At 39.3% G+C, this 27,452-nt stretch overlaps 1 protein-coding gene across 1 annotated transcript in view; it reads right to left on the bottom strand.

Moving 5' to 3' along the window:
* IQCH (IQ motif containing H) overlaps positions 1-27,452 on the bottom strand; it is a 229,554-nt gene that overhangs the window by 95,930 nt on the left and 106,172 nt on the right. The window contains 4 exon segments of the mRNA XM_003586516.6: positions 4,384-4,559; positions 8,991-9,074; positions 22,998-23,064; positions 23,753-24,304. Coding sequence (XP_003586564.4) covers positions 4,384-4,559; positions 8,991-9,074; positions 22,998-23,064; positions 23,753-24,304 — 879 coding nt within the window.

The following is a 27,452-nucleotide window of genomic DNA, read 5'->3' as shown; positions in this document are numbered from 1 at the left end:
TGGCATTCCAGATATACGGAAATTGCTTATTAGCAGCTACCAGACATTAGCTCCAGTTTCTGGATGGAGAAAATGAGGAAATTAACCACACGCTAATGGTAGTTCTTTTCCTTCTTGCTTCCCAACATCCACAGTAACTCTGACATTGAGGACAGGGAATAACTAGGAAGCACCAAAGCAATCCTTGCATTGATGGAGATATTGGGAAGTTTCTAAGATTATACATAAGTGGCAAAGATCTGTCCCCTTTTTCTCTTGCTTGCCCTGCTCCTGCCCTTTCTACTTCTTCCACAGCCAAGTGATGCCAATGAAATAGAGCTAGGCAGAGAGCTCTTACGGGAAAATTGAGGTATTCTATTATGAAAAAGCAAAATCCTCATTTTGGTTGTTGTTGTTGTTCAGTCTTGCTAAGTCATGTCTGACTGTGACTTCCATGAACTGCAGAACATTAGGCTTCCTGGTCATTCACTGTCTCCAAGAATTTACTCAAATTCATGTATTGAATTGAGTCAGTGATGTCATCCAGCCATCTCATCTTCTGCCACCCTCTTCTCCTTTTGCCTTCAATCCTCCCCAGCACCAGGATCTTTGCCAATAAGTCAGTTCTTCGCACCAGGTGGCCATTTGGTAGAAGAGTGAAATTCACTGAGTACACCAGCAAAGTAGAAATGCTATAGCATCCCTTGATCCCACTGTCCCCTCCCCATGATTTTGGTCAAATCATGCATCTGAAGTGTCACTGGGTAGTAACTCAACACATTGATAATATTTCCTACATGAACCATGCAATTGGTTTCTCTGATGGTCGACAGTTGATTTGGGTGCATCGCACTTGTGAATAAAGAAAGTCATCTTTATCAGCAAATTCAGATACTCCTCAAAAGTGTATAGCCTATTAGGTATTAAAATGTTGATCATTTACCATGGAAAGCTTAAATTCTTGCTAAAACATGGAGAAATTAATTTCATGCCATCTCTTGCACTGCCTTATTCTAAAAATGCTTCCATCATGTTTCCATGAATTTCCCAAAAGTTCTTGTCTAGGGATAAGATTCCACTCAGAATGCATTCCACTCATTAAAAATCAGTTTCTAAAAAAGTTTAAAAAAAAATCTGAACCTTGTTCATGATGAATCATGTGATATGGTTCAGTTCAGTTCAGTCGCTCAGTTGTGTCTGACTCTTTGTGACCCCATGAATCGCAGCACGCCAGGCCTCCCTGTCCATCACCAACTCCCGGGGTTCACTCAGACTCACGTCCATCGAGTCAGTGATGCCATCCAGCCTCTGTCATCCCCTTCTCCTCCTGCCCCCAATCCCTCCCAGCATCAGAGTCTTTTCCAATGAGTCAACTCTTCGCATGAGGTGGCCAAAGTACGGGAGTTTCAGCTTTAGCATCATTCCTTCCAAAGAACACCCAGGGCTGATCTTCAGAATGGACTGGTTGGATCTCTTTGCAGTCCAAGGGACTCTCAAGAGTCTTCTCCAACACCACAGTTCAAAAGCATCAATTCTTCAGCGCTCAGCTTTCTTCACAGTCCAACTCTCACATCCATACATGACCACTGGAAAAACCATAGCCTTGACTAGACGGACCTTTGTTGGCAAAGTAATGTCTCTGCTTTTGAATATGCTATCTAGGTTGGTCATAACTTTCCTTCCAAGGAGTAAGCGTCTTGTAATTGATGGCCGCAGTCACCATCTGCAGTGATTTTGGAGCCCCAAAAAATAAAGTCTGACACTGTTTCCACTGTTTCCCCATCTATTTCTCATGAAGTGATGGGACCAGATGCCACGATCTTCGTTTTCTGAATGTTGAGTTTTAAGCCAACTTTTTTACTCTCCTCTTTTACCTTCATCAAGAGGCTTTTTAGTTCCTCTTCACTTTCTGCCATAAGGGTGGTGTCATCTGCATATCTGAGGTTGTTGATATTTCTCCCGGCAATCTTGATTCCAGCTTGTGCTCCTTCCAGTCCAGCATTTCTTATGATGTACTCTGCATATAAGTTAAATAAGCAGGGTGACAATATACAGCCTTGACGTACTCCTTTTCCAATTTGGAACCAGTCTGTTGTTCCATGTCCAGTTCTAACTGTTGCTTCCTGACCTGCATACAAATTTCTCAAGAGGCAGGTCAGGTGGTCTGGTATTCTTGTCTCTTTCAGAATTTTCCACAGTTTATTGTGATCCACACAGTCAAAGGCTTTGGCATAGTCAATAAAGCAGAAATAGATGTTTTTCTGGAACTCTCTTCCTTTTTCCATGATCCAGCGGATGTTGGCAATTTGGTCTCTGGTTCCTCTGCCTTTTCTAAAACCAGCTTGAACAATTGGAAGTTCACGGTTCACATATTGCTGAAGCCTGGCTTGGAGAATTTTGAGCATTACTTTACTAGCATGTGAGATGAGTGCAATTGTGTGGTAGTTTGAGCATTCTTTGGCATTGCCTTTCTTTGGGACTGGAATGAAAATTGACCTTTTCCAGTCCTGTGGCCACTGCTGAGTTTTCCAAATTTGCTGGCATATTGAGTGCAGCACTTTCACAGCATCATCTTTCAGGATTTGAAATAGCTCAACTGGAATTCCACCACCTCCACTAGCTTTGTTCATAGTGATGCTTTCTAAGGCCCACTTGACTTCACATTCCAGGATGTCTGGCTCTAGGTCAGTGATCACACCATTGTGATTATCTGGGTCATGAAGATCTTTTTTGTACAGTTCTTCTATGTATTCTTGCCACCTCTTCTTAATATCTTCTGCTTCTGTTAGGTCCATACCATTTCTGTCCTTTATTGAGCCCATCTTTGCATGAAATGTTCCCTTGGTATTTCTAATTTTCTTGAAGAGATCTCTAGTTTTTCCCATTCTGTTGTTTTCCTCTATTTCTTTGCATTGATCGCTGAGGAAGGCTTTCTTATCTCTTCTTGCTATTCTTTGGAACTCTGCATTCAGATGCTTATATCTTTCCTTTTCTCCTTTGCTTTTCATTTCTCTTCTTTTCATGGCTATTTGTAAGGCCTCCCCAGACAGCCATTTTGCTTTTTTGCATTTCTTTTCCATGGGGATGGTCTTGATCCCTGTCTCCTGTACAATGTCACGAACCTCAGTCCATAGTTCATCAGGCACTCTATCTATCAGATCTAGGCCCTTAAATCTATTTCTCACTTCCACTGTATAATCATAAGGGATGTGATTTAGGTCATACCTGAATGGTCTAGTGGTTTCCCCTACTTTCTTCAATTTAAGTCTGAATTTGGCAATAAGGAGTTCATGATCTGAGCCACAGTCAGCTCCTGGTTTTTTCCTTGTTTTTGCTGACTGTATAGAGCTTCTCCATCTTTGGCTGCAAAGAACATAATCAATCTAATTTCGGTGTTGACCATCTGGTGATGTCCATGTGTAGAGTCTTCTCTTGTGTTGTTGGAAGAGGGTGTTTGCTATGACCAGTGCATTTTCTTGGCAAAACTCTATTAATCTTTGCCCTGCTTCATTCCATATCCCAAGGCCAAATTTACCTGTTACTCCAGGTGTTTCTTGACTTCCTACTTTTGCATTCCAGTCCCCTATAATGAAAAGGAGATCTTTTTTGGGTGTTAGTTCTAAAAGATGTTGTAGGTCTTCATAGAACCGTTCAACTTCAGCTTCTTCAGTGTTACTGGTTGGGGCATAGACTTGGATTACTGTGATATTGAATGGTTTGTGATATGGTACATAAGACCAAATTCCCCTGGAGGGAAAAAACCCATGGAATCACAAGGAATTTGTTCTTGTTTAGTCACTAAGTTGTGTCCAACTCTTTTGTGACCCCATGGACTCTCGCCCACCAGGATCCTCTGTCCATGGGATTTCCCAGCCAAGAATACTGGAATGGGTTGTCATTTCGTTCTTCAGGGGATCTTCCAGACCCAGGGATCAAACCTGTGTCTCCTGCTTGGCAGGCAGATTCTTTACCACTGAGCCACCAGGGATGCCTATAACAAGGAATACTAGTTTGGAAATCAGAAAACAGAGGCCTTGATCTAAAGGCTGCCCCTAACTAGGCTTGTGACCACAGGCAGGCCCCGGCCTTTCTCTGCCTTGGTGTTCTCCACAAAAAATTAAGAAAAAGCAACCGTAGATGTTATAAATTCACCTGCTTGATGATACAACCCAATAACTACAATTAGGCTTCAGCTACAGAGAAACTGGGCAGCAGTAGCTCAGTCAAGTCTGCAAGTTAAACTGAGACATTTATTTCCTACAGTCCAACTAGTAGTCTAATCAGTAAAGCTGTTAAACTTGCAATAATATTTCACTGATGTGTACCAGAGCGTTGCAAGTTATAAAATTTCCAATTTAATTTTACTGCATCCCTGAAGCTGTAGTAATTAGAAGACAAACTCACAGTGAAGATGTTTATAGCTTCAGGGGTGATAATTTTGAACCTGTCCCGCAGGTCACTTCTGTCCTCAAGGTTCCCGGATTTGACAGCTGCCTGTAGACTCAGGATTTTATTGTAATACAGCAGTAACTCATCATTCATTCGATGGGAGCAGATGTAGATGACGCTCACTTTGGCATCTGAAAACAACAGGCACAATGTTAATTACTGGTATAAAGGTAAATGACATTACGAACTCTGGCATCGGATTGATGTTGTGCAGTTTAAAATAAAGAGCATATCCAAAAGCCACATTCAAGTTAATTTAGATTGGTTTTGCACAGATCCTAGCAATTCAACTGGACTTTTTAAACTTTAGCATTTCTCTAAAACAACAACAACAACAACACCATTACCAAAAAGTAGACACAATGATTCCTTCAGAAGGAGAACTGAGAGATACCATGGAATTGTACTTTCAAATAAATACATAGGGATTTAGCCCCCAAACTCCCATTAACCTCAATGGGAACTGCATACTGCTTTTAAAATTCATCCCATTAACTTTAGTAAATTATAAAACCAAGCTATTAACTTTAGAAAGCTGATGAAATTGCAATTTCTTATTCTGCTTGGACTTGGGATTGTTCTATCCAAATAAATGGTCTGATTATGACCATAGCAATGATTATTTCAGGAAAGCAACCTTTTCCTTTCTCCATTCCCAAAGAGGACTATATTACTTAAATAGGACATCTAGTGATTCTTGGTTTAAAGGAAACACTATCTTAATTTAACTGTTCTCCTTCTTAAGATGTGCTTCTTATTATGTGTATAGAAAGAAATCCTAATTAAATTTCCCATCCAAATGGAATAGTAAGATGAGATTACCCACTCCAGGCTGCAGAATATTTTAGGGAGTATGGACAGGAAATCAGCAGCCAATGGAGTCACTCGTTGATTCGTAAAATAATTGACTGATCACTAGGGACAAAGCGCTTTGCTGGACACGAAAGGAAATACAGGAATCAAAGCAACTGAGGTGTTGCCTGTGAGAAGCCACATTTCACATGTACTGCTGCTGCTGCTGCTAAGTCACGTCAGTCGTGTCCGCCTCTGTGCGACCCCATAGACGGCAGCCCACCAGGCTCCCCCGTCCCTGGGATTCTCCAGGCAAGAACACTGGAGTGGGTTGCCATTTCCTTCTCCAATGCATGAAAGTGAAAAGTGAAAGTGAAGTCGCTCAGTCGTGTCCAGACAGCCCTAAAACATGGTGGAGTGTGGTAGATCCATGGCACATGCAGAACAGGTGCCCAGGAAAGGTCAGAGGAGGAAGCACTGTAAAGTGTTTCCTTCATCAAGCAGGGTGGAGAGGAGAGGATGCTAAGACTCCTATGTTCAGTTTGGCAGAGTATACAGAGCACAGACTGATGAAATTCTTGCTCAGCTGCATGCAGGCTGGAGTACATTATTTAATCTTTCTAAGCATTGGTTTCTTCCTTTGTAAATAGAGAATCAAATCACCCAGGGCACAGAGTCTGGGAGAGTATGAAATGAAAGAATAAACACACACACACACACACACACACACATACATATACAAACACACACACACTCACGTAATGCACCTGGTGCAGTATCCAGCACATAATAAGTGCTCAACTAACAATACAGATGCACCAATCTGCCCCTAAGTCCACCCTGACTAGGCCAGCTAAGAGTGATTCTACACCTCGCCTTCCACACTTGCACTCCTTTTCATCAGTGCCTGAAGATGTAACACGATGAAGTAGTGTCCTCTGCTGTTCTATCTTGTTGTTCCAAATCCTTTGATCTTGGCTCTCCAGACTCTTTAAAGGTAAGGTGTATGCTTTTAAAAAAAATCCCCCATGCCCTGGTATAATGTCAAGTGTGCAGGAGTCACTCAATAAATATTTGTGAGTTGACCAAAGGGATCTGGGAGAATGGAGAGATTCAGGAAGTTGAAAGTCATACACAATAGTGAGATTCACAGCATGCAGGAGAAATCTGTTCTGGAAAAGAGCATTTTGTGGCTAGAAGCAGTGTCTTCTGAGCTGGACCAGAGATGGGCCCAGAGTAAGTGCTCCATAAATGTAAATACTTAAGTGGCTCCTACTTAATGTCGAAAGCACATTGCCACATGAGCCTCAAAATAAATTAACCGAGGAGACAGCAGTTACAAAACTTGTATTCAACTGTTGAATGATCAAATTAGTAATCACAAATCTTGTGTTTTCAATAAAAGTCTAGTATCTTATCACACTAGTAGTTTTTAAAACCAAACTAGTGGGGGTTTTTAAGTACAAAAAAAAGGACACAAAAACAAACAAAAATATTAAAGATTCCATAGCAGAAGAAAACTAAATTTTTCTTGGGAAGAAATTTCTGGGTTACAAATAATAAGAAATCATGTTGTTAATTTTACCTTTCCTGCTCATTTTGGGCAAAGGAATGTTATATCACTAACAGTAATATCCAGTATTATCCGGTTTGACTGTGGATCGACAAATATTCAAAATTAATTGGTGATTTTGGAAAGGAATTAATGAGAAGATGAAATTGTTTTGATTGCTAGTCAATAGTCAGGATCAGTCACTCTCTTGCTTAAACTCATCTAGAAGTTGAAAACATTAGCCACTGAGGTCTCCCCACCTGATACCCTGACTTTACAGCCAATATCTGAACAAGTCTTAATGTGTGATCAGATTAGCTTTGTTCCCCCTGAATAAGCAGAAAAATCAACACCTTTTACTAGGAATTAACAGAATTTAAAAAATGAAATCACTGATTCTTCCACAAATTACCACTTATTTTCCTAGTTTCTTTATATTTTTACTTCACAAGCAAGGACTTTTCCTATCTTCTCATTTCTCTCTAGACTTTTATTACTTCTCTTGAAGGGGTTTTCGGATTGCATTGTTATGTCATGAAGATGGTATATAAAGAAAAGGCATTTGGTTCTGACTTCTCAGAAAGGTTCATATTAGCAAACTTTTCCACTGCGGGTAGACATAGACTGAATTACTGAGTTATTTAAAATAGAAGCCTAATATGTTTAAGTTTTCTCTAATAAAGAGACTCCTTGGTAAAGAAATTCTTTGCTGATGGTTTGGGCTATAAATATACAGAAGGGTATATAAAAAGCTAAAGAAAAAAATTAAATAAATTAGAGCAAAGCCTGCCCTCTGCTGCACTTCAGTGGTTTCCACCCAGTCAGGTTTTTAGTTGAAATCGCTCAGCACTAACAAATCAATCTTAAGTCATTAAAATAATTTTTGTAAGGCTGAAAAACAGTATTAGTGCCTAGATAATAGATTAAAGCAATTACCCTATTATTATTTTAGGACACTGTAAATTTCTAGTACTGATGTATTTTTGTTACCAAATGGCATTTATAAAATAATAATGATGCTGAAATATATATGAATCATGTAAAGTGTGTCATTCCAGGGAGCCAGCTAAGTTGGTCATTGATAATTTAAAATTCTTCCTTGTTTTGCTTAAATAAGGGCCAAAGCGATTATATTTTAGCAATACTAAGAAGTTCTTACTTGGAAACTTAGTAAAAAAAAAAAAAAAAAGGCTAGTTTTTTGTTTAACCCTGAATTTCTGGCCAGGATCTCCCCTACTGATTCAACATTATTGCTTAGGCTTTGAAACCTTTATTCATTAAACCTCATTTCAAACAGTGTCAAACAAAGCCATAACATTCTTGTATCCTTCTTTCTGGGCCCCAGGTTGGTGTCTGATTTAAAACTGACCAAACCAGTACTAGAACTCGACTTTTACAAAGATGTGTCTATCACTCAAGGTCTGTGTTTCTAAGAATTCCCTTCACTAGGCACTTTCTGTTGTCTCATAGCTAGATACTGCTGCTGCTACTGCCAAGTCGCTTCAGTTGTGTCCAACTCTGTGCGACCCCATAGACGGGAGCCCACCAGGTTCCCCCATCCCTGGGATTCTCCAGGCAAGAACACTGGAGTGGGTTGCCGTTTCCTTCTCCAATGCATGAAAGTGAAAAGTGAAAGTGAAGTCGCTCAGTCATGTCTGACTCTTAGCGACCCCATGGACTGCAGCCCACCAGGCTCTTCCATCCATGGGATTTTCCAGGCAAGAGTACTGGAGTGGGGTGCCATTGCCTTCTCCAATATATTTAAATAGAAGCTTCTTTTAAATCTATATTTGTTCCCCTCTTATTCTTATAATGAAAACAGAATGTACAAAACCACAGTTCTGATACCTCCATTCATTCCTCATAATATAATAGACAATATTGACACAGATATAAAAAACATTGACTTTCTTCACTGCCAGATTCAGTAAAAGAAGAAGAGTTGGGGCTATAGGAGAGAAATCCTTATTCAATCCTGCAGCAAAGAGAATTAGAAAATTACCCAAGTATATTGGTTAAAATGTCACTTGTTTATTCAAGTTGACTTCACTATAAATATGTTCTTTAAAATGAAACATTCAATTGCCCTACAAGTAGAAGTACTATTCAAAGAAGCCTTTTACAAGCCTTTTCTTTGTAGAGTGAAAACAAAAACATTTAATCAACATTCGTTGATAAACATCCTGAAGAGCCATTTGTGTAAAAGTATTTACTATACCTAAGATGTCACATAGCCTCCCCAGCTGCGTGTTCTGCTCTGTGTTGAAATCGGCAATATTTTGTCGCACAGGCTGGGAATAACCTAAAAGGCAAACCAGATGTCAAAATTCAGAAAGAGCAAGCCACTATGGTAAAATGGCACATGAGGATTTCAGTGTCATGGTCCACATTTCCAGAAAAGAATTGTCTCTGAAGCATCTTGCAGAAACAATCCAACTCCTAAGAACGAGGTCCTTGCTCCTCAAGGGATTAAGCACTACTCTGGAAGATGTGCTAGGCAGCATATTCTGCAACAGAGAGGTTCATATTTTTCAATACCAACAAAGCTGCTGGGAATCAGGATCACAGAAACATGGGGAAATTTTGGCAATTTAACACAAATGTTTAGAAGAGCACGTAAGAACATTATGCTCAGATTTTAAAAATATTTTGCCTTTTCAACCCATGCATCTGATGTGACATTTTGAAGTGTGTCCTGGAATCATTCTCAACTGATACTCAGATTTCAGACAAAACCCTTGCTGTTGCAACTATGTATTTAAATAACTCTAAATACTAAAGAAATATGCTTCTGCTCACACAGTCAAAAGGACTTTAACTTTAAAGGGCAATAGAGGTTAATGTAGGTACTTTGTCAGTACTAATGAAAGCCCCACCATTTCTTTTGTGTCCATTGGAACGGCAGAAGGAAAACACATGTGAATTATTGTCCTAAAATCTTCTACAGCAGGAAAAATTCCTGCTACTTCAGGGGTTAAAATTAAAAAGTGGATCAAAACACGAACTTAAAAGGCATGCATACTCACAAATATGCATAATTGTTTATACAAATTTCAGCAACTGTAGGTATAACTTTTAAAACAATAATAAAATTGCTTTTCACATTTTGAAGAGATGCTTCAATGCCTCCTTGTGGTTAGTGAGCCCAAACACATGTTTCAAGTTAAACTGCTGTAGATAAAGTGGTTTTAAATACTACATCTTCGAGATGTGACAGATTTCCTTTTCAGCATAAGGAAAACTATAGCAATTCAGGCAACAGGGCTTCAGATCAAATGAACTCTGATAATTGGCTCTTTGCTTTGATGTTAGTGTTTAAACACTAGACAACGTCTGGAAATTAAATGAGTTTACAATTCATCTAAAAGTCTCCCTTTAGCTTTATGCAGATGAGCTTAAGAAGTAAAAAGGCAGAAGGACAAGAGGGCTGTTTGAATTATTTTTGAAAAATTATTAATTTCTAAAATAATTTGGGGAACTCTTCCACATATGAAAGTTAATACATACAGCTACAAACAATGCTACCTTGATGTGCAGTTGCAATAATGTAACTCTTGGGATTTTGCATATGTATAATTCTGTCTATACTCAGATAAATGTTTAAGAAGATGTGAATATCATCTATCAAGAATATAAGAAGGCAGGAAAATGCCTAGAGAATAAAGTATGATTAAGAAAAGTGCCTGAGAGCATTCTACGAATGCATTTCCTTTCAAAAGAAAGATAAAAGGCAGTGTGAGATGGCTCATTAAAATGATGTCCAATTTAAAATATAAAGGATGTCTGATCACGTTCTTGCCACATATGCAGCATGTGAGGAAGTCCGTGTTTCGATCAATTACTCGAGGTCAGTTTTCCAACAAATTACTCAGTACCTTTGTTACCCTGATCAAGGAGCACATAGAGTGTCATGCAGGATTATGATAAATGCTTACTCAGTTAACCCTACAAATGCACCCATATTACAGAACCGTATATTAACAATCTCAGGGCATTGTTACAGAGGATCATATGGAGCAACTGATAGGAAGATATTTTGTAAACTGTAAGTTACTGTGTAAACAGAAGGTATTTTAAAATTACAAGCTTTTAGGACTTCCAAAGCTTGTAACAGCAAAAACAAATTCTGCCACAGCAACAGATCATTCCACATGGGCAAGATACAGTGCAAGGCACACTTCCATCAGCAGAGCAGAAGTTAGGAGTCAATTTTTTTAAAAGTCAGATTTCTTAGGTTTTGTACATCCACAAAGTACACACGTTGACACCTGGGTGAAAAGACCTCATCGATGTGGGCAGCATATATTAAATACAATAGTCACTTAACCAGGAAACTGTCAGCATGGATGTTGTGGGCCTGAGGAGTTCAGCAGACATGGCCAGTGGCAATGAAACATCATACTTTGGAATACAATCTACGAAGTCATGGATATGTCAAAGGTGCGACTAGAAACACCAGAGAAGTTTTGAGAAATCTTGTACTTCAACCCTCTTCATTACAGATACGGAAACTCGGGTAAGTCCCTTGTCTCTTTTCCAAGGTAACATACACTTACAAATTATTATATAGTTCAGATACCACATCTTTAACTCTTGTGACAAATGTGCTTGTGTCAAGTGAGAGAGAAGACAAGACTCCCAGTGTGAGGAGAGAACGCCAGAGGGACAAAGAGCTTTTGCCAGTTTTCTCACTTTTATTTTCAGTTGCTATGTCAGGCAGAATAATGGCCTCCAAAGCTGTCCCCGTGCTAATCCCCAGAACCTGGGAATATGCTAGGTTACATGGCAAAGGGGAAATAAAGCTGCAAATGGAATAAAGATTTCTAATCAGCTGACCTTAAAATAAGGAGATTCTCCCAGATTATTTGGCTGGACCCAATGCCATCACAAGGACCTTAACAGTGGAAGAGGGAGGTGGCAGAGCAGAGTTAGAGCAGAGGTGCCTACAGAAGAAAGGCACAGAGAAGCCACGTTGCTGGCTTTAAAGATGCAGGAAGTGGGCCATGGCCTTTCCTTGTCCATTACATTGCGAGTGGCTTCCAGAAGCTGGAAAGGGTCAGAAAACAAATCCTTCCCTAGAGCCTCTGAGGGAATGTTGGCCTGCACACACCTTGATTTTAGCTCCTTTCACACTTCTGAACTACAGAATTATTACTATGAAGCAACAAATTTGTATTGTTTTAGCCAGTAAGCTGTGGAAACAATAACTGTCAAAAATTCTTAAAAATATGGGAATACCGGACCACCTTACCTGCCTCTTGAGAAACCTGTACACAGGTCAAGAAGCAACAGTTAGAACCAGACACGGAAAAATGGACTGGTTCTAGATTGGGAAAGGAGTACGTCAAGGCTGTATATTGTCACCCTGCTTATTTAACTTATATGCAGAGTACATCATGAGAAATGCTGGGCTGGATGAAGCACAAGCTGGAATCAAGATTGCTGGGAGAAATATCAATAACCTCAGATGTGCAGATGACACCACCCTTATGGCAGAAAGTGAAGAGGAACTAAAGAGACTCTTGATGAAGCTGAAAGAGCAGAGTGAAAAAACTGGCTTAAAACTCAACATTCTAAAAACTAAGATCAATATTTGGCAAAACTAATACAATTATGTAAAGTTTAAAATAAAATAAAATTTAAAAAACAAAAACCAAAACCAAACTAAGATCATGGGATCTGGTCCCTCAGTTCAGTTCACTTCAGTTGCTCAGTTGGGTCTGACTCTTTGCGACCTCATGGACTGCAGCATACCAGGCCTCCCTATCGATCACCAACTCCTGGAGTTTACTCAAATTCATGTCCTTTGAGTCGGTGATGCCATCCACCCATCTCATCCTCTGTCGTCCCCTTCTCTTCCTGCCTTCAATCTTTCCCAGCATTAGGGTCAGCTAATGAGTCAGCTCTTTGCATCAGGTGGCCAAAGTATTGGAGTTTCAGCTTCAATATCAGTCCTTCCAATGAATATTCAGGGTTGATTTCCTTTATGATAAACTGGTTGGATCTCCGTGCAGTCCAAGGGACTCTCAAGAGTCTTTTCCAACATCACGGTTCAAAAGCATCAATTCTTCGGCACTAGGCTTTCTTTATAGTCCAATTCTTACATCCATACATGACCTCTGGAAAAACCATAGCCTTGACTAGATGGACCTTTGTTGACAAAGTAATATCTCTGTTTTTTAATATGCTGTCTAGGTTTGTCATAACTTTTCTTCCAAGGAGTAAGCATCTTTTAATTTCATGGCTGCAGTCACCATCTGTAGTGATTCAGGAGCCCCACAAAATAAAGTCTGACACTGTTTCCACTGTTTCCCCATCTATTTCCCATGAAGTGATGGGACTGGATGCCATGATCTTAGTTTTCTGAATGTTGAGCTTTAAGCCAACTTTTTCACTCTCCTCTTGCACTTTCATCAAGAGGCTCTTTAGTTTTTCTTCACTTTCTGCCATAAGGGTGGTGTCATCTGCATATCTGAGGTTATTGATATTTCTCCCGGCAACCTCAATTCCAGCTTGTGCTTCATCCAGCCCAGCGTTTCTCATGATGTACTCTGCATATAAGTTAAATAAGCAGGGTGACAGCATACAGCCTTGATGTACTCTTTTTCCTATTTGGAACCAGTCTGTTGTTCCATGTCCAGTTCTAACTCTTGCTTCCTGACCTGCACACAAATTTCTCAAGAGGCAGATCAGGTGGTCTGGTATTCTCGTCTCTTTCAGAATTTTACACAGTTTATTGTGATGCACACAATCAAAGGTTTTGGCATGGTCAATAAAGCACAGAAATTGATGTTTTTCTGGAACTCTCTTGCTTTTTCCATGATCCAGCGGATGTTGGCAACTTGATCTCTGGTTCCTCTGCCTTTTCTAAAACCAGCTTGAACATCTTGAAATTCACGGTTCATGTATTGCTGAAGCCTGGCTTGGAGAATTTTGAGCATTACTTCACTAGCGTGTGAGATGAGTATTATTGTGTGGTAGTTTGAACATTCTTTGGCATTGCCTTTCTTTGGGATTGGAATGAAAACTGACCTTTTCCAGTCTTGTGGCCAGTCCTGAGTTTTCCAAATTTGCTGGCATATTGTGTGCAGCACTTTCACAGCATCATCTTTTAGGATTTGAAATAGCTCAACTGAAATTCCATCACCTCCACTAGCTTCGTTCATAGTGATGCTTCCTAAGACCCACTTGACTTCACATTCCAGAATGTCTGGCTCTAGGTGAGTGATCACACCATCGTGATTATCTGGGTCGTGAAGATCTTTTTTGCACACTTCTTCTGTGTATTCTTGCCACCTCTTCTTAATGTCTTCTGCTTCTGTTAGGTCCATACCATTTTTGTCCTTTATTGAGCCCATCTTTGCATGAACGGTTCCCTTGGTATTTCTAATTTTCTTGAAGAGATCTCTAGTCTTTCCCATTCTATTGTTTTCCTCTGTTTCTTTGCACTGATCCCTGAGGAGGGCTTTCTTATCTCTTCTTGCTATTCTTTGGAACTCTGTATTCAAATGGGTATATCTTTCCTTTTCTCCTTTGCTTTTCACTTCTCTTCTTTTCACAGCTACTCGTAAGGCCTCCTCAGACAGCCATTTTGCTTTTTTGCATTTCTTTTTCTTTTTTTTGCATTTCTTTTTCTGGTCCCATCACTTCATGGCAGATAGATGAAAAAAAAGTAGAGAGAGTGACAGATTTTATTTTCTTGGGCTCCAAAATCACTGCAGATGGTGACTGCAGTCATGAAATGAAAAGACAGTTGCTCCTTGTAAGAAAAGCTATGACAAACCTATACAGTGTCTTAAAAAGGAGAGACATCACTTTGCTGACAATGGTCCACATAGTCAAGGCCATGGCTTTCCAATAGTCATGCAGAGTTGTCAGAGTTGGACCATAAAGAGGGCTGAGCACCAAACAAGTGATGCTTTTGAACTGTGGTGCTGGAGAAGTCTTGAGAGTCCCTTGGACTACAAGCAGATCAAACCAGTCAAACCTAAAGGAAAGGAGTCCTGAATATACATTGGAAGGACTGATGCTGACGCTGAAGCTCCAATACTTTGGCCACCTGACGTGAAGAGCCGACTCATTGGAAAAGACCCTGATGCTGGGAAAGATTGAGGGTAGGAGGAGAAGCAGGTGACAGAGGATAAGATGGTTGATGGCATCATCGACTCAATGGACAAGAGTTTGAGCAAATGCTGGGAGAATAGTGAAGGGCAGGGAATCCTGGCAGGCTGCAGTCCATGGGGTCACAAAGAGTCAAGCACAACTGAGTGACTGAAAAACAACAACAACAACAGCCAGTAAGCTGTGGTGACTGGTCAGAGGGCAATAGAAAACTATTATGACTGTCTACTTTCCCTTACTCCCAGTAAGAACACCCTCCAGACAGTGTACTCCTCTTTCACCTCTAACTGAAAGATGGGTGATGGGGGATTGAGATCCCTAATTAGAGCTCAGAATAAGCACTCAATAAGTATCATTGTTGTTACTATTATTTTTCCTAACCTCAGCTGAGCCAGACTTAAATTCTCTAAAGGAGCTCTACTTAAATGTAGGGAAATCATTGTTATAACATGCACAAATTACTTGGGCTATCAAAATACTGCTCTTCTAGCTTACGGAGCTGATCGACCCTAATTGCTGTCAGATAGACCTGACTTCCCTTTTCTAAGAAGGTTCTCAGTCTTCCCTTACTATCATTCTCTCACACGCTCTCTTCACCACTTTTCTCATTTTGTCATTACACATTATTTTGCTAGCTTGTTTACTTGTTTGTGGCACATCGCTCCTTCCCCCTGCATCACTCTGGCTCTGTTAGCCAGACTGTAAGCTCCATCAGAACAGGAACGCTGTGATACTCCCAATCAAATGAGCCAAGGAAATGTGCCTGAAGAGCCTACTCAAAGAATCGGTCTTTTAAATTCTTAGCCCTTTCTCTATTGTGTTTTCATCACTCCCTCCTCTCCTTTCAACACTCATGAAGTTGGGTTCTCTGATCTGGAGAATTTCTGGGGAACTCAAGGAATGGTAAGTGGATTTGTAGCTTTCTCTAGGTCCTTATCAGCATAGACTAAAACAGCACTCGCATAAAGGTACACACTCTCTTCCTTACAACCATAGAGAGGAATACAGATTCTTTCCTTATGCCATCCTCATCACCTGCAATGTATTCATAGTTTGATAAAGTATTCCATCTTTCCTCAAAATATTATTGTCTCTGCTTCATATTGAAAAATGGTACCTGAATGTGTCCCTCTGAAGTTGTCCAACTACCATACTTTTGGTCTTCTATGGAACCAAGGATGCCCATTAAGGGTTACTGGCTATCATTTCTCCATCTTAATTTCTGCCCTCGTCTTCTTTCCCATCCCTGTCTTCACCCCGACACAAACTCCTATCAGATGATGCTAATTGCCTGTTTGCAACCCAGTAAACTAGTCCTGCTAGGATTGACTTTTCCTTTACAGCAACTGCAGAGACCCAAGAACATGAGCAAGGCCATGCTAAGAGGCCATGACTCCTTGGGACTGTGGGTGCCTTTGTGACAGGCCCCTACTATTGCAGTAAAATCAAGTATTCTTGAACCCTGCTTATTACTCTGTGGTTGACTCCTACTTTATTTTGTCTCCAAGTCCTATACCATACAATTGTACCTAAGGCAGAGAAGGGGTTAATAACAAATTTCCAGTTACTACACAGTTGTCATTCATCCCATATTCTGACCTGAGGTGGGAGTCACCCATGTCTCAGTCTGATGAACTGGAGCAGTGGTTCTCAACCTTTTTCCCATTTGGAAACCCATCACAGGCAATGTTCAAATGCATCACACACTCCAAAGGGCATTCGCAGGGTTACAAAAGCAGTAGCTTTAACTCTATCCCTTTCTCTTCCACTCAAGAAAGCATATAAGATGCAAGCTGAGTGAGGGTGGCATTATTATAGAAATCATCTTGAATTGTTCCAATTCATAACAAGCTAAACATTAGCGAAACTTTGGAATCTAATAATAAAAATTTAGGGAACACAGAACATACTTTACAAATGATTGCACATCAGCATCCTGCAGTCATCTAGAGAAATGTGATCTAGACATTATGGTTATACCCTGATTTTACTTACTTGTGCAAGTGTGAAAGCACAGGATACTGAGGTAGGAGATAAGATTCAGCAAGAGGGAGGCCTGTCTGGGTTATGTGTATGGTCCATCCAGTGCCAATTTGATGAAAATAAAGCTGAGGGTTGGGATTACCCTGGAGGTCCAGTGGTTAAGAATCTGCCTTCCACTGCAGGGGATGTAGGTTTGATTCCTGGTCAGGGAACTAAGATCCTATATGTGGCAGGGCAACTCAGCCACATGCTGCAACTTGAGAAGTCTCAGCTCTGCAACTAGAGAAAGCCCATGCCCCACAACAAAGACCCAGTGCAGCCAAAATAAAAACAAAGCAAAAACAAACAAACAAAAAACAGGTTAAAAAACTGTTTTGGGGGCTTCAGAGGGAAATTAGAGAAATTTGTGATGAGGTACACACAAGAAACATAGGAGGTACTCAAATCTTTGCTGAGTTTTGAAAACATTCTCGAACCAAACTGGCCAAATGGATTCTGTACGGTGCTGAAAGCCTTTCCCTCAAGAGTGAAAACTTTTTCTTATTCAAACTTTTTGTCAGTGACTGGCATAGCACTGTATCCAACTAAAGTTAGTGATTCTCAAAGCACGGTCTGGGGACCTGGGGGACAGGAGGCCTGGAAGGTTAAAACTCTTTTCAAAATAATACTAAGATGACATTTCCCCTTTTCAGTATTATCCTGCCACAAAATATAAGTTCATTGATTTCAGATTCCACATTGAAAGTAAATCTTAAAAATAATCACTGTTGAGTTTTGATATAAAATCAAAGTAGAGTCTACACAGTTATCTGAAAAGGCCTATAAAATATAAAAAGTATTCCTCCCTTTTCCAAATACTTATCTGTGTGAGGCCAGGTTTTCTTCATATGCTTAAACCAAAACAGTATATTGCAACAGACTGGATGCAGAAATAGACAGGAGAATCCTACTACTTTCTATTAAGAGATTTGCAAACTTGTCAACCAATGCCATTCTTCTCACCAAATTTTTTTTGTTTGTTTTGGAAAAGAAAGGGTCTTTTTAAAATAAAAATATGTTTTCATAGGTTAACATTGGTAATGTGCTTACTATTGCCATTTTAATATAAACTGTTTTTAAAGTATCTCAGTTTTCGTTCCTAATGTGGTAGATATAGACAGATATAACCCACATAAACCAACACTCTAGGGTCTTCAGTGGTCTTTACAAGTGTAAATTTGAGGACCACTGAACAAAAATCTTATTATTTTTTATGATAAGGAGATGAAAAATATATTTTATCTTAGTGTAAGTAAGACTTTCTTTGAACCATATCCTAATACTAATCATTTCATCCAGAGCCCAGGAACTGATGTCACTTGACACCCAACTGAATGCTGTTTCTGTATTTTAGGGTACAACATCTGATAGACAGCTCAAGTCCACATGGGCCATTTAATATTACAAGGTCATGGGGCCAACCCTGATCCAACCAGTGAATGCATGTTGATGTGGGTTACTTGGATGAATACAACATGGATGAACAGAAATATGTTTTCATTTTAATTGGGGCTATAAAGAAATCTGAAAGTTGTAAGCATACTTTATTCCTGATCCCCAAAGATCTGGATTTTCTGGGAACTGCTGTCTGGAAGATCTTGGCAGTACATGTGTTTCAAAAATCTAGTGTGGCCGAATCATAACTAAACTGAGGATTCCATCCTTCTTGCCAAAATACACTTTGAAGGCTGCAAAGATTTGACTGAAAGTCCTGATTTCCCAGCCCTGAGGTGAAAGCAGAAGAAATGTATCGAGTCTTTGAGTTGTCAGCTTGAAGTGGGAAAGTAGAAAAGGGTCAATGTGCTCAGAGGCACAGTAAAAATGTGATTTGAGATATACTCCTCTGGGCTCTGGTCCCAAACCTGATAACAAATGAAAGTGAGCACAGTTCTTACCTTCTGGTGAAACAGGAGCTCGGTTAGGAAGGAACTGTCTCATGAGCATTTGGGATATAGCAGTTGTGCATAAAAGTTAGAACCTCTATCTTTCAGGCTATTGTGACAATACAGAGCAACAGAAAAACATTTTCATGAGCCTTGAAGTAACAGGATCCATAATTTTATGGACTGGAGTATCTTGGAGACCAGGAATTCTGTTAGCCTCAAGGATAATTTGCTGAAATAATGCACAGATGGGAAAAAATGAGGCTGAACTATATGCATTCCTTTTTGCCATTAAATAGGCAATGAAATAAAAGACCACATGGAGAAAAGGGGAAATCCCACCTCAATACATTATTCCCTATTTGTATTTTAGAGGAGGAAGAGAAGTGACAGAGGACGGTCATCACTGGGAGTTTAACTGGCTGGCAGCAGCCTCATATACCTGTTCATGGTATCAGAACCCCACACTCGGCACATCTCATTTAATGTTAACATATTTTAAAATGCCAGGGAGCTTAAGAGTAGCAGCAAGTGACGCACTGTAATAAAGAAGCACGGGGGTTAAATTAAAAGTGGAGGAAGTAACCTGGCCAAAGAAACTGGAAGCAGAGTTCGTTTGTAGGTTTTATTTAGACCTCTGATTTTTCTAGAGGAATTAGGATTCTTTGTTGCAGTTCTTACTTAGCTTGACTGATAGATTTTACTTAAAATAGACCCTAGTATTCTATTCCTGCTATGAACCATAGTAGATTATTCTGTTATAATTATATTTCATTAATAAAAATGATAAAAATGTGCAATATCCAATTAAGAGATGAGCCTATATAACCTGGAAAGGATTACTTTCTTTTCATCATCTTATAAAATTACAAAGCCAGTCTGTTTCTTTGGACAATTAATCAACAACATCCTACCTCTCCTGTTGGTTAAAAATAGCTAAAACTTTCTGTTACATCTGGGAGTACTTCCCAAAATATATAACAGCAAGTCATGTCTCATAACTCCTTTCAAAGAGGCAATGGCTCTGCAATGTATAATTGTCTTTATGCTCATCAAGCCATAGATTTTTAAATACATGGTAAATATTTTGTGGTCAAAACTACTGAGAGGTCATCCTTTGTGCGATTAGGGTCTGGAGAATGCAATTACTCCTGTGCGTGCAACACTGCATACACAAATAACCAAATGCCTACAACTGTAATATATTATGCAGTTATCAGCTACTAAGCTTTCATTTTGGGGTTTTAAATAAGTTAGTGCAAGCCCAGTTGGTTGGCACATGGTATAATTATTTCTGGGGCTAATTCCACACCAGATCTGATTAGAAGTCTCCTACGGAAATAGTAACAGAGGACAAGGCTGCAACTTGTATTAAATATGTACCTGAATCCTACACACCTACCAACTGATTTTGAATAGTGAATCCCTCTCAATTATGGGAATTAAATTACTATATTGAATAGATTGAGGGGGCATGTATTTAGAAAAAAATTGCTTCACTTTCATATACTTCTATTATCATAAATTATGTAGATAAGTCTCCAGTGCAGGTGACAAAGTAGGCATGTTGTGGCCAGCTGAAATCTTCTTTAAGTATTCCCAGGGGAAGTGTATATAATAAAAAGGTATGTTATCATCATTGGTAGCTCGGATAGTAAAGAATCTGCTTGCAGTGCAGGAGACCCAGGTTTGATCCCTGGGTCAGGAAGATCCCCTGGATAAGGGAATAGCAACCCACTCAAGTATTCTTGCCTGGAGAACTCCATGAACAAAGGGGCCTGGAAGGCTACCGTCCATGGGGTCGCAGAGTCAGACACTACTGAGCAACTAATAAGGAAGGAAAGGAATCGTTTAAAAAAAAAAAAAAAAAAGCAGGTATGGTTTGAGAACTATGCCTGTGGTATAGGTACCAGATGACAGTTTAAGTTATTTAAACCCAATTTAATGTTCACAGTCACTTCATAACCTAAAGCATAAATTTTAGAAACAAATACAATATGATCAAAGCCCAAGTATTATTCTCTTGTGAAAATTTGAAATTGGGCTTTTTAAATACTCAGTTGAGAAAAATATCTGAGCTTATTCTTAATCTCTTAGAAAATACATGATTAGCAACTTTTCTTGCTCACCTAAAATGGGTTATTATGTTGTTAACAAGCAAAAACTACTGCAATAAAGGAAATGTTCAAATTTAGTATGTATTTAAACTGAGCATGAGTAATCTAGAAGAAAACTAATTTTACTATCAGATTTAAAATAATGTCTTCTAGTTATAGTTTCTGTCCAGGTTATTTTTGTTGTTCTTTAGTCCCTAAGTTGTGTCAGACTCTTTTGCCACCCCATGGACTGTAACCCACCAGGTCCCTCTGTCCATGGGATTTCCCAGGCAAGAATACTGGAGTGGGTTGCCATTTCCTTCTCCAGGGGATCTTCTCGACTACTACTTAATTTATATTCAGCAATCTCTTTGGAATTTAAGACAGCTTCATTTAAAATTATATTTTATTAACCAATTTATATTAATATCTGTTACTTTCATAAGTTGACCTCTTTGGAGGCTTGTTTCCTATTAGGCTTTTCTGCAGGGCTGACTGCTTGGGGCTGCAGAGTCAGAAGGTAGGGTACAGGAGGGAAGAAATTTGTGAAATTGGGTTTATAATAACTTTGTGCTTGTCAACACTAAAAGCATGGGGGTCTTATTTCTATTTATAGTTCTGAATAAAATAGAGCCTGCAAGACAAAATTTCCCACATGATATCAGGTCAGGTCCACAATTAGTTGCAGAAGCGAAAGGCTTTTGTACCTTATTCTAAGGACTCGAGCCAGTTAATTGGGTCTGCAATTAGTCTCTCTGGTTGTAATCAATTACAAGTGCAATTTCTGTGTGTGAACTAATTTTGTGTGCAAAAGTAGTCCCACCAAAACAAAAGCCTAAGTTAGAATGAAATTCAGATCTGTCTTACCTCACTTACATCCCGGGAAGGAACCGATTTCTTCCGTGAGTCTTGAAAAAAGATCTAACCTAAAAGTATCTATGCAACTGAAGTATTTTCTTAACTTTTCTACAAGTACTTAGATGTAAATACTTTAAAATCTAGGAAAGTGTACATTACTTTGTTATTACTAATATTTAATTAATTTAACATATCATCTTAATTATATTTACATAATTATTAAAATTTTTTTGCTTCTCATGTGTTAGTTTCTATACTATGCATAAGTACCCAAACTCATATACACAAATAAATTGCAATCCAGAATTCCATTACAATAGATCACTTAATGCATTGCTCTACTTAAAAGGCCTTAATATGTAACATGAAGATTCAATGAGTTTTACTGTTTGTCAAAACTCTATTAAGTCAGCTTGGGAAATTTGGCCTCAACCAAGGAAATTTAACACACTCGACAGATAAAAAGCAAAACAAAACAAAACAAAGATGCAAACACATCCCAAACATTTTGACAGCAGTTGATGTTTTAAAGGAACTTCCAATACACATTTCTGAAATTCCCAATATCATTTTGGCATACCTATTTTACTACTGTGTTGCAGACAACAGCTTTTAAGTCCCCCAATTCATAAATGTAATTAAATAATTACATTAGTGCTAATTAACATGAAACTGCAGATTATTTAAGCGCAAAAAACACTATTCAACTTCTTAATTATTCTTGTTCACACAGCATTTCCTTTTGCTCAGGCGCCCTAGGTGCAAATAAAGCATCCCATCTGCTCGTAATTAGAACTAAATAATTTCAGAGAATGTAGCTTATCATTTTGACTGCACATTTGATTAAAAACAGTGTACAAGCAATATCCTGGCTTATTGGCGTAACAACAACAACGCACACAAGCCTGTGTTCTTCCATCATTAAAGAAGATCGAAAACATTATCTGTTATTTCAGGGGGAAAAAATACAACTTTTTAGTTCATTTCATACAGATGAAAGCGAATTACAGCAAATCACCTCTCCACTGAATAGCAGCCCCCACATAATGACTTTATTTGCTTAATCCCCAAATTAAACGCCGTCTCGAGCGAGGGCCCTGTGTTATTACTCTCATCATGTCGAGAACATTTTCCTGCCGAGACCAATTTGAATAAAACAAGGGGCCTTCCTTGAACTCAATCAAGGAGCCATAATGTGGTGGGTAATAGAGGTTGCTGATAGATTTGCAGGCAAAAGTGTTATACCTAATGATGGGATATGGATAATAGTCCTCCTGGAGGTCCTGATGCGATTCCAGTTGGCTGCCAGATGCTAAAAATCAAGAAGAGCATTGATCAGTGACAGGAAGCTATAGTGGATTCATCTAGTCAAACTTCAGCTGTTTTTCCACTGTACAGTTAAGCCAGGCATAAATTATATTAATTGATTTAATTACATACTTAAAACATCTTCCCCAATTAATTTAATTAGGTGGCTACATGATGCTACTGGCAGGGGAAGATTAGAGGCAGCTCACTTAATTAACAGAATATGAATGAAAAAAAGAGAAAGCAAACATAAATGAAATTGTGAGCACTAATTAAAAGGCTGTCTGCAAACTTAAATACTTTCTGACAAAGTGGTGACAGCAATGTAGACAAGAGAGGATTTTTTTTTTTCCCTAGCAAATTAAAGTGCCCAGGAGGTATATATAGGGAGAAAAGGTAATGCAGTTAAAACATTGATTTTCTGACAGAACTACCATAGTCAAAGTGAAGGGACTTTTTTTTCTACAGAAAAATTGCAACAGACTTTGCAGGCACAAAATCCTGATTCCTTATTAGGGCTAAAATATGATGTAGAGACAAATGTAGGGTTTGTGCATTGTACATTAAAGGGAGTGGAGGGGGTAGGGAGTTGGAGAGAGAGAAGGAAGATAAAGAGACAACTTACTGCAGTCGTTCAAGCGAGAAATGTTTAGAAAAAGAGGTCTGCCTTAACAGCTGGCAGCCTTGTGTACCTTGGCTCGGATGCGGAAATTCTCCAGGTGTCTCTCACGTGATTCCTTTAGAAGCTTCCTGAGCCGGGTCTTATGGCAATGTAAGAGCCACGCAATGGCAATGACACCTGATGCCCACTTCTGCCGGCGATAAGACAGGAAATATTTTCTTGCTTTGTAGCATTTCCACGTGGCTTGGATCTTCATGGCAGCCTCTGTCTTTCCATCCTGGCCCTTGTACCTCTGTCCCGGAAGATTTAACATCATTTGGATGTCGACTGGGTTCTCTAACACTGAGAGAAGGTCATATCTGGTAAGTTTATTCTTCAGCTCAAACTCTGGAAGGAGAGTTACTAAACTGTTAGCTTTTATTTTGACTTCTGGTATCGCATAGTCCTTGAGAAACTTCTCGATGTGTTCCAAGAGAGAAAAAATACTTCCCCAAGACAAACTGAAATGCTCCTTGAAAGCTAAGAAGTCCGGGGCTGTCTTGTCTACAACACCATTGTAAATAAAAAAGTCATAATCCCACGGTGATTTCTGGGTCTTAGAAGGTGCTGTCGCTTTCATGGCCTGGGGAAGGAAAGTGTCGGCAGAGATGAAATAACTGAATGGTCAACACACACCCTCACATTATCATTTATTACCTGAGAATGGGAGGATAGGAACCACAGTTCTGATTTAATACATACATCATACATGTCGTAATAGGAAAGTCTTGCTGTCATATAACCTCAGACTCATTGCTAGAAGAATATCTTAGAGGTTGCTGCTCAAGGCTATAACCATTCTTACAAAAGTGTTGTAAAACTGATCAAGAAAACTGATCACGTAAAAATCAGGCATTTAGTTCACTTTGATACGGTTAGCTGACCCCATAATCTCTGTGATTTACTTTTCACACATGCATGAATGGAAGCATGTCACTGTTTTCTTGTTCATAAATTATCCACCAATCCTGAAAAATAGAATGAAGCCTTTCTTTGCAGTTTCTGCGACACCTTCAAATAAGCCCATCAAAGCTGTCCTGTCTGTTCTGAACTTTTCTAACAGATCAGCGCTTTCCAGCATTTTGGAGTTCTTCTGTCACCTTCTCTGAATATCCAGGAGTTAGTTTTATAAAAAGCATTATGTTGTATGTTATCACCCTTGCCACTTTCAAGGTTTATCTTCACATGTTCTTTTATTCTTAAATCTGGACACTTCTTAGGGACATATCTGGAGCTGTCCCCAGGGAGACAGAAGCTGAAATTTCACAATTAAAACCAAAAAATATTTGCTTTTCATTTTGTTCCCATCAGTACTGATTGAGTTTTAAGTCATGAAAACATATTACTTTTATTTTTAAATGTCAAGAGGCATTCTCTAAGAATGAGATTATTGGGCAGTTTTTTATTCTTTACACTTTTCTGCATGAAAGAAACTGAGCAAATGCTATTTTAAAAATAAAATAAGAAGAGATTTGGATGACAACAAGCAATATATGTCACACATACATTGCTTTAAACAACAGAAAAAAGGAAAAGGAAATTTGTGCACTGTCTTCTATGAAACTACTTACATTTCATTATTTAAACTCATGGAACTAGAAGAATAGACATTCTGCCCCATGGTCTAAATGAGTCCTATGGCCTGAAGTGTGAGGGGTGTAGGTGATTCAGGTCGGGCCTTCTTGTTAGTCAACGAGGTATCAACTTAACTGTGCTGACTGCTTCTCGCTAAGGGATTTGAGGAACAGATTGTCTTCAATATGTCAACATAATCAGGTGCATAAACTCCATCTCTACCAGATTATAGATTATATTGCTCTCTGCATTTTGAAGAATTTTCACAAAACACAAAGGAAAAAAGACCCAGTTAATTTATCAATGACTATTATTCCACAGCACTGTGCTGAGTATTACTACATTAAATTGTTCATGCTTTGTCTTTACTAAACAAATGTTAACTGATATTAACTAACAAATTCAAAGCAGAAAGATAAGAGAAAAGCAAGCCAAGAGATATATTTATAATAAAACCACAATAAGGAAACACAAGGGGAAAAAAATCACCTTTCAATTCTTTTTCTTTTCTTAAGGTTCCAGGCAGTGGAATAATTAATTAGGCTGCAATCTCAAGTAAAAATGCTGAAAAGCAAGTGTTAAGTTTGAAAGGGGGTACTTTCCTTGAATTTTGAAGCAGACTTTTATAGCAACAAACTTTTGTATACTTTCTGAGTCATTATAGGCATAAGAACAATGGAGAAAGCATTTTACCAAGACTCTAGCCCTTTCTGAGCTAATCAAGGCTCTAAAAGAGAATGCAAACTATTTGGTAGATGGAAACAAATTCCTTTTCCTTGGATGGGCAAGAGGGAGTTAGAGAAGCAATGCCTCCTTCGGCAGACATCAACCCTGGCAGGAAGAGCTCAGCTCCTGGTAGAAGACAAGGGGCACATGTTCCAAAAGCGGGATCACTTGGCTACATTTCTGCCTTCCTTCAAGAAAGAAGATGGAGGGAAGGTTAGAATTCAGAGAAGAATGGCAGTACTTCATCACTGAGGAACAGACATGCAGAATAATCACAGATGTATAGAACTGGCTGGTCCTGCCAGTTACGTGGTTGATTTTGTGAACAAGACCCTGAGATTCCTATAAGAAGCACAGCTATGAATGAAAGATTCACCAGGAAGTCTTGTCTCCTTGTTAACGTTAAACTAGTTTTGAAATTTCTTTTCTTTACAATGAGTCGTGTGAAATTGGAGCAACCTTGGGAGAAGTTTAGAAAGGTGTGGACTCTCAAGCCTCTATTGGACAGTGCCCTTCCAGGGAGTAGGTCTAGGGCATTGACATACAGCAGCAAATGCATCTAAGACCTTTTGAAAGAATAGCTGTGCAGTGGGAATGGGGTGACCGAATTGCACAGGGGCTGTTTTAGAACAAAGGGATTACACCTCCCTACCTTCTTGGATGATATTCCAGTAAAGACACGCTCTCAAAGGAAACACACTCTTGGACATCAAATAGACCACTCAGGCACAGGGAAGCTATGGGTTTAGAGTCAGCTAAAGCATAACTGTAGTACATCTGTCACGGAGAATGCCACACTTGGGAACACTTTAGACTTAGAGCAAGAAAAGACATGTCTCTCAAGAGAAAGGCTTCCCAAATTAAAGCAGTGCATCAGCATTGTGAGATCCATTGAGCAGGTAAAGACAAAGCTGCTTCACAGCCTGCTAGGAATAAGAGCCCTGATTAAAGGTCACGCCATGTTTCAGGTTCTGGTTCCTTCTGCTATTCTTCCCTTACTATTTATCTCCATGAACTTGTCGACAATTATTTGTTGCTTTCTTTCCTCCTTCCTTCCTCATTCTCTCCCTCCTTCCCTCCCCCACTCTCTTTCCTTTCTTCTTTTCCTTCTCTCTCTCCCTTTCTTTTTCCTCTCTTTACTCTTCTCCTCCCAGACTCTTTCTCTCTCCTCTCTTTTGTTTAAGATGGGTTGTACTACCAATACAGTGCTACTGACTCAATAGCCACACTGCTTCCTTCTAGCAGGGATGGCTGTCTATTGCGCCATCTGCATACTCACCTAGTTCTTTTCAGGACACCAGTCACACCTTTGTGAGATGCCTGCCCTTACTAATCAGCCCACATAGAGTCCAAAGCTGTGGCTGTGGCCTAACTATTAGCATCCTGTTCTAACTGAGTCAACTAGCTTGGAAATTCTCTTCTTCTTTTCC

Source organism: Bos taurus, chromosome 10 (genome assembly GCF_002263795.3).
Source record: "Bos taurus isolate L1 Dominette 01449 registration number 42190680 breed Hereford chromosome 10, ARS-UCD2.0, whole genome shotgun sequence".
Taxonomy (NCBI): domain Eukaryota; kingdom Metazoa; phylum Chordata; class Mammalia; order Artiodactyla; family Bovidae; genus Bos; species Bos taurus.
This window is presented reverse-complemented; position numbering and strand designations above follow the sequence as displayed.